Raw genomic sequence first — 7,656 nt, 5'->3', positions numbered from 1 at the left:
GGTAAAACATAATAGATTAAAAGTACAGTCAAGTTCGACTCGGAGCACTCCCGCGAAGCCCTGGTGAGTGAGTCCTGAAGCGTCGCCGCGTTAGAATAATGAGAAGTGTAAGTAAGAGTAGGAAAAATCCCGAGCTGAGCGAAGTATGTGGAGTGTTATGCGTGAGTGTAAAAGATAGAGTTAAAGTGGTTATTATGATTGTATGAGTGTAAAGGAATTATGTATATAAATGTTAACTAAATGGATAATATATATGTAAGAGTAAGGATAGAAATATATATAAATGTAAAAGGAGTCTGAGCGATATATGGGTAAAGAGTAGTGTGAACAGGTACCTGCAGTTCGTGGGAAGAGAGTGTGGTGTGTAAAGTGTACGAATGAGAAGCAAGACAAGACGAACAATTTAGAACTTACGGAGCTGCCCGTGCCGCACTGTTCGGTGAGGGTGTCGGAGCAGTTCCGTAGTCTATGTTTTGCCTTGTCTTGTTACGCATGGAACGCACAATAGGGCAAGTGGTAGAGGTGGCTTTGTGTTCTGTAGGGTGTTTGTTATTAAACTTCATATTATGAGACACACAGTTGAAACATTTGTAGGTGCCGGTCTCTGCGACAGTTGAGCCGTCGACAGAGACGGAGGTGTTGTGTCGGCATTCTTTATGAATATGTCCATCTTCCGCGCAGTGCGCGCACCGCGTGGAAGAGGACTTGCAGTGGGTGGCAGTGTGCCCGAACTGCAGGCACTTGTGGCACTGTAAGAAGGGACTGAATTCTTCGATGTGTACGCGCTGATAATCAACGCGCACACGATCGAGGGACAGTAAGGTGCGGAAGGCTGTAGGGTGTGTTATGAAAACGGCGTTGTAGAGTAATGGGTTTCTGTTATCCCTTTTAAATTTATATTTAATATATGAGGAGTCGAGTTCGCTAAGCTCGGGGTTTTGTCGCATAATAATGTCCGTAAGCTCCTCAACGGCGACGTCGCAGGACACACCCTTCAGAATAATCATAGGCTTGAGGCGGCTAGCCACCTCAGCGGAGACTTTGGCGTCGTTAGCCGCTTTAATGCGTTGCAGGGCGTCGTCGCGGTCGCGCTCCGTGTCGAACTCGATGCGGAGTTTATTTTTAGATAATGGGGCTACCTTGGCCGGAGCGTAATTAGTTTCGCGAAAGGATATTGTAGATTTCAGGTTTCTGAATGTTTCCTCTCGGGAGGAGGCCGGAGTTTTAGAGGCGACGACGATTGCTGGTTTCGTGTTCGGCGGTGTGGTAGAGGCGGCTTTGACCGCCGGGGAAGGTCGAGCGGTAGGGCCAGGCAGGTCCCTGGGCTGGGCTTGGCGTCCGGCGATAGATGCATATGTCGAAATAATATTTTTGGAAGTCGCAGAGTGTTCGGCCTTGATCTCTTCGCGCAGCTTGGAGACCTCGTCTTTTACTAATTGGGTCAAATCGGTGACCACATTCTTGTAACACGTGGGTGAGTTGAAAGTGGGGTCGTATTTTTCTTGTTCAGCTATGTTTATTTCGAGGTAGGTCTCGCAAGCCACGCGAATCTCCTGGGCGGCGCACTGTATGAGGTCCTTATTGACCGAAGTCACGCTTTTGCCCTCACGGACAGCGTGACATATTGTCTCAGTAAGCTGTTCGATAATTGTGCGGAAGCTGGCCTCACTTCGAACGTCGGAGCCCAGGTATGGAAGCTTCTTGCTCGTTTTATCTTTTTTCCCCGCGGGGGCAGCCATGACGGGGGAAGGGGGATGGTGTCAGGGTGAGGTAAAACTAAGTCAAATGTAAGGTATAAGAAATCGGAACAATAAAAAAAATTTGGGGGGGGGGGGTTGTGAAGAAGGGGGGGGTGCTAGGTGTGTGCAGTTACTGTAGAGAAAAGGAGAAAATATAATAAAAAAATTTTTAGTGGTGGGGGTGTGGGGGGGGGGGGTGGTAGGGGGTGGGTTTTGTAGAAATGGTGAAACTAAAAGATAGATAAAGAATTTAAAAAAAAAATAAAATTTTGGGGGGGGGGGGAGGGGGGGGGAAGGGGGGGGGTTGTGTAAAGGGGGTGAAGTAGGTGTCAAAGGTGGAAACCGCAGCCAAATCGGTTGAGAAATGGCTGAGTTATAGCAATTAATAGAATTCTTTAATATTTCCTTAATAAAATATTAAAGAATTCTATTTTTAGAACACGAATATCCGATTATCTATATAAAGAAGTTATGAGTTTAAATAATATATATTGAAACAGGAATATTATAGTCCCCTTGTGAGGCAGGAGGATGAAAATTTGAGATGGGGGTAAAAAGCCAACGGAGAAGCCGTTGGCGCAAGAAAATCCGGGAAAATCGAAGGTTTTTGGGGGGGGGAGGGGGTGAGGGTGGTTTTTGGTTGGATGGGGTAGTAGGGGTAAAATAAGTAGTATTCGTGAAAACCGGGAATTTATCGGATTTATATTAAAAGAATTAAAGAATTAAAACGGTTTTTATTAAAATTTAGGTGAATGAGTGACTTGTAATTTTATAAGAATTTTTAAACCTATTATGAAAGAAAACAAATTAGTTATGTGTTTAAACAGAATTTTGAAAGGTCTATTGTGTCTAAGTCGTTGGGTTTCCACGAAAACTAAATATAGAAAGGGGGTAAGTGTAACGTAAGGAAGTTGATGAAGAAGGAAAATCTGGAGAAAGTGGAAAATTTGGGGGGGGGGGGAGGGGTGGGGGTGAGATTTCGATTGGGTGGGATGAAGGATGTAAAAGGAGTGGATAAGGTGAAAACCGCGTGAAAATCGGTTGGGAGGATCAGGAGTAATGGAATTTTTAAGGTTTCTATAGTTTTACTCAATATTTACGTAAACGTAAATATTGAGCTTTTTTCCTGTGGGAATTGCGGGATAAAAAGTAGCGGAAAAGGAGAAGGGAGGTCCAAAAAGGTTTGCTACTGAAGGGGGTGTAAGTAGGGTGAAGGACTATGAAGTAATAAAGGATCTAAAGTTAGGGCGTGGCGTTTTTCTGCTCACAAACTTAGTGCTGCAGTAGTAACTTCTGAGTGGAAGTGAATATCTTCTAAATTTATAAATGAAAAAATCTGAATTTTGCTTAGTTTTGTTCTTACTAATACACTTTAACACTGAATATGATAAAAACTATAGGTCCTCGCTGGAAATTTTAATCTAGATCACTAGCAAAGTACATAATACAGTTTTGTAGTTTGACACTAAGTTTGTAATCACAATTATAGCATAATTGTTCCAATTTTCCTCAATATTTTTGATTAGGGTGATTTAATAGGTCACTAAGAGTCTTTCGGTGTATAGTAGGTAGCCGTGGCACCAACACCCTCGGAGATAGCGGCAACGGCTACCTTTACCACGTTATGGTTTTTGGTCGAAAAGAAATACTTACAGTTCGAGAAAAAATTTAAAAATTTGCACACGGTAGAAGGTCACTTTGGAGCACTTATTGGTGGGAAAAAAAATTAGGGTCGTCGCTTTAGATTCGTCGGCGTACGCACTTAAGTCTTATAAAAAGGGCGTTTCGTCGCGCACTTAAGTTTGTAACACTTTTTTCCTGTATTAAATTTAACTGAATTATAAAGTGTTACACATCAGTTTGAAGGGGAGGATGTCCTGAATGCACTGATACTAATACTTTAAAAAAATATTGATAACTGACTGAGTAATGAATTTTTTAATGGAACACTATGTAAATTTTGACTATTTTATATTAAAGAAAACACAAAAATAGAGTTTCGCGGTTATTGGGAATTTTTTGATCGGAGCGACGCGGAAACGATGCTCACGGGGCGAGCGTTCGCTGCAGACTGGTTAGGTTAGGTTAGGTTAGGTTAGGTTAGGTTAGGTTAGGTTAGGTTAGGTTAGGTTAGGTTAGGTTAGGTTAGGTTAGGTTAGGTTAGGTTAGGTTAGGTTAGGTTAGGTTAGGTTAGGTTAGGTTAGGTTAGGTTAGGTTAGGTTAGGTTAGGTTAGGTTAGGTTAGGTTAGGTTAGGTTAGGTTAGGTTAGGTTAGGTTAGGTTAGGTTAGGTTAGGTTAGGTTAGGTTAGGTTAGGTTAGGTTAGGTTAGGTTAGGTTAGGTTAGGTTAGGTTAGGTTAGGTTAGGTTAGGTTAGGTTAGGTTAGGTTAGGTTAGGTTAGGTTAGGTTAGGTTAGGTTAGGTTAGGTTAGGTTAGGTTAGGTTAGGTTAGGTTAGGTTAGGTTAGGTTAGGTTAGGTTAGGTTAGGTTAGGTTAGGTTAGGTTAGGTTAGGTTAGGTTAGGTTAGGTTAGGTTAGGTTAGGTTAGGTTAGGTTAGGTTAGGTTAGGTTAGGTTAGGTTAGGTTAGGTTAGGTTAGGTTAGGTTAGGTTAGGTTAGGTTAGGTTAGGTTAGGTTAGGTTAGGTTAGGTTAGGTTAGGTTAGGTTAGGTTAGGTTAGGTTAGGTTAGGTTAGGTTAGGTTAGGTTAGGTTAGGTTAGGTTAGGTTAGGTTAGGTTAGGTTAGGTTAGGTTAGGTTAGGTTAGGTTAGGTTAGGTTAGGTTAGGTTAGGTTAGGTTAGGTTAGGTTAGGTTAGGTTAGGTTAGGTTAGGTTAGGTTAGGTTAGGTTAGGTTAGGTTAGGTTAGGTTAGGTTAGGTTAGGTTAGGTTAGGTTAGGTTAGGTTAGGTTAGGTTAGGTTAGGTTAGGTTAGGTTAGGTTAGGTTAGGTTAGGTTAGGTTAGGTTAGGTTAGGTTAGGTTAGGTTAGGTTAGGTTAGGTTAGGTTAGGTTAGGTTAGGTTAGGTTAGGTTAGGTTAGGTTAGGTTAGGTTAGGTTAGGTTAGGTTAGGTTAGGTTAGGTTAGGTTAGGTTAGGTTAGGTTAGGTTAGGTTAGGTTAGGTTAGGTTAGGTTAGGTTAGGTTAGGTTAGGTTAGGTTAGGTTAGGTTAGGTTAGGTTAGGTTAGGTTAGGTTAGGTTAGGTTAGGTTAGGTTAGGTTAGGTTAGGTTAGGTTTTTTTTTTTTTAAATAAATTTGTTCAACAAGAGGGGTTTTATTGTGAATGAGGTGAGAATGTGACAATGAGTGTACAAAAAGTCGATGAGTAGTAAAGGGGACGCTCCGGCTAGTGATGATGAGAAGATAATTGGTAAAAAAAGAGAATTTTAATATTATATACAACTTAAAATAAAAGTTTCATTGCAGAAATATGGTCGCCGTGGAGACTTGATGAAGTGAAGTCGACCGCGGAGAGGAGTTTTCTGCGATTGGATACAGTTGACCCCTCTTTCGCGGCCGAGCGACACGATTGATGAATGATGATAATGATGTTGATGGGGATGGAGTGCAGCGGAGAACATGGGGCAGGCGATGGCGTAGTCCCTGGCAGCCGTGTCCTCCGCAACAATGTTATCGTGCGACGATGTCGCATGATGTTGGAATGATGGTGGAGGGTGAAACTTAAGACTAGAAAACAAAGATGACTTAGACGCTAAAGTAATAAATGAATATAATGCAAAATGCAGATTACAATAAGGTTAGAGTTATTTAAATCTATAATGTAAGCAGTAATTGTAATTTTTTTTTTTTTTTTTTTTTTTTTTTTTTTTTTTTTTTTTTTTTATATCCATATATATGTATATATGTATAAATTTTTTTTTTTTTTTTTTTTTTTTTTTTTTTTTTTTTTTTTTTTTTTTTTTTTTTTTTTTTTTTTTTTTTTTTTTTTTTCCAGTCTGGAGCGAGAGCGGGGTGTCTCACAATCACACAGGTAATAGTACACAAGTAATTTGGTATAAGATGCTAAGACTAAAGAAAATGTATATAAAGTGAAAATAAAAGCTAATAAAGTATTTACAGGGCTTCATAGGCCAGTGGTAAAACTTAAGACTAATAAAAATAAAAATAGTGTGTAGAATATAATATAAGGATCTAATTACATATGTACAGAGCTTGGGCTTCATAGGCCAGCGTTGAAGTCCTTGAGGACCTTGATGATCGAATTCGACAGCCGGGCGAAGGAGTCGACGCAGGATTTGTTCTCGAGTAGGTCGACAAGGGCATAAGGCGACAGTCCGAGGTGCCCACAGAGCTGCTCGTGATCGAATCTGTGGGCTGCAAAATTAGGGCACCTCTGAAGGAGGTGCTCTATGGTCTGCGAAGAGGCGCGGTCGCACGGGCAGACGTCGGACTCGGTGAGTTTGAAGCGATGCAGGTATGCGTTGTTGTATGCGTGACCGGTGAGTATCTGTGTGAGGGTGAATGTGGTGTGTGTGTGTTTGAATAGTGTAAAGATGTGGTCGATTGTGGGGAGTAGGTCGCGAGTGTGCTGTGCCTGAGACGCGTTCACGTACCTTTCCCGCCATTTAAGTAGGCTGACTTCCCTGGCTTTGTGCTTGACGAAGCTGATGGGATAGCAGCAGTAGTCGGGGGCTTTGTGCAAGGTGGCGGCCTTCTTTGCCGCCTCGTCTGCGAGTTCGTTCCCGGTTATACCTGCGTGGCTTTTAACCCAGGCAAAGTCGATATAACCGGTGGGTGAGTGTTGGTGTAGAGTGTAGTGAAGGCTCGAAACCAAGGGGTGTGTGTTGCTGCGGTTCTGGGAGGCCTCAATGGCGGCTCTGGAGTCGGAAAGGATGAGGGTTTGTGGGAAGTTGTGTTGGGAAGCCCATCTGGAAGCTTGAAGGAGGGCGAAGAGTTCGGCTTGGAAAACCGAGCAGGAAGGATGGAGCTTGAACTTTTTGACGACTGGCGGCCGTTCTCCGTCGTAACAGACGAAGGCTGCACCGACCGAGTCGTCGTCGAGCTTGCTCCCATCAGTATAAATGGTGGGAATGGGAAGGGGGAGGGAGTTGAGGTGTTCAGATAGGTCTGCTTGGGAGTGGAAGCTGCGGGGCGAGAATGTGATTCTGTGGGCGGGATGGAGGAGTAGGTCAGGGGGAACGTGCCGTTCGAGAGCGATGTCGTCAGGAACGAAGGTGCAGTGCCCAGAGAGTCGGGCGGATTCTATAGTGTTAGTCTCCAAGACTTTCAGGTCGATGGGGGTGAAACGAGCGAGGGCGAGCGCCGCAGTCGTGGAGACCGTGCGGAAGCCTTTGATAGCTCGGAGAGCGAAACCCCTCTGCATACTCAGAAGTTTTTGGCAAATGTACTTTTTCCTGACGACATGACCCCAAATGCCGGCGGCGTAGGTGATGATAGGTTGGATGACCTGTAGGTAAATGGTTCGGATGTTTTCGGGGTGGGCTCCCCAAGTGGGTCTGCAGTAGAGTGTGAGTTTGTGAAAAATGTTAGTGGCTTTTTGGATGACGTGAGTGACGTGTTTCCTGAAGAGAAGTTGACGATCCAGAACGACGCCAAGAAGCTTGATGTCGTCCTGGAAGTGTAGTGCATGTGAGTCAATGTGAATGAGTGCATGTCGCGCCTTGTTGCTAAAAGCAATGGCTTGTGTCTTATGGGGGCTAAAAGTGAGCTTGACACTCCGTCCCCAGCTCACTATAGCGTGTAGTGCTTGATTGGTAATTGCCTGTAAGCCCGGCAGGTCCTTGGCAGCCGCTATGAGCAGAACATCATCCGCGAAGGCCTGGATTCGGCATCCGGATGGAAGGTCGAGCTCCAGAAGCTCATCAAGGATGATGTTCCACAAGAGGGGGCCGCAGGTCGATCCCTGAATGCAGCCCTTGGTCATGTTCTTGGTGACCCGGGAGCCAGCGT

At 43.7% G+C, this 7,656-nt stretch overlaps 1 protein-coding gene across 1 annotated transcript; it reads right to left on the bottom strand.

Moving 5' to 3' along the window:
* Window positions 1-5,905: 5,905 nt before the first annotated feature.
* Window positions 5,906-7,630, bottom strand: LOC123664180. The gene has a single exon (XM_045598777.1). It carries the CDS (start codon window positions 7,628-7,630, stop codon window positions 5,906-5,908), a length of 1,725 nt encoding a protein of 574 aa, XP_045454733.1.
* Window positions 7,631-7,656: the final 26 nt, after the last annotated feature.

The sequence above is a fragment of the Melitaea cinxia genome, chromosome 21 (assembly GCF_905220565.1).
Source record: "Melitaea cinxia chromosome 21, ilMelCinx1.1, whole genome shotgun sequence".
NCBI lineage: Eukaryota > Metazoa > Arthropoda > Insecta > Lepidoptera > Nymphalidae > Melitaea > Melitaea cinxia.
This window is presented reverse-complemented; position numbering and strand designations above follow the sequence as displayed.

Excerpts from the sequence above, each read along its gene's own strand:
- LOC123664180 (XM_045598777.1), bottom strand. The coding sequence starts at position 7,630 with ATGACCAAGGGCTGCATTCAGGGATCGACCTGCGGCCCCCTCTTGTGG.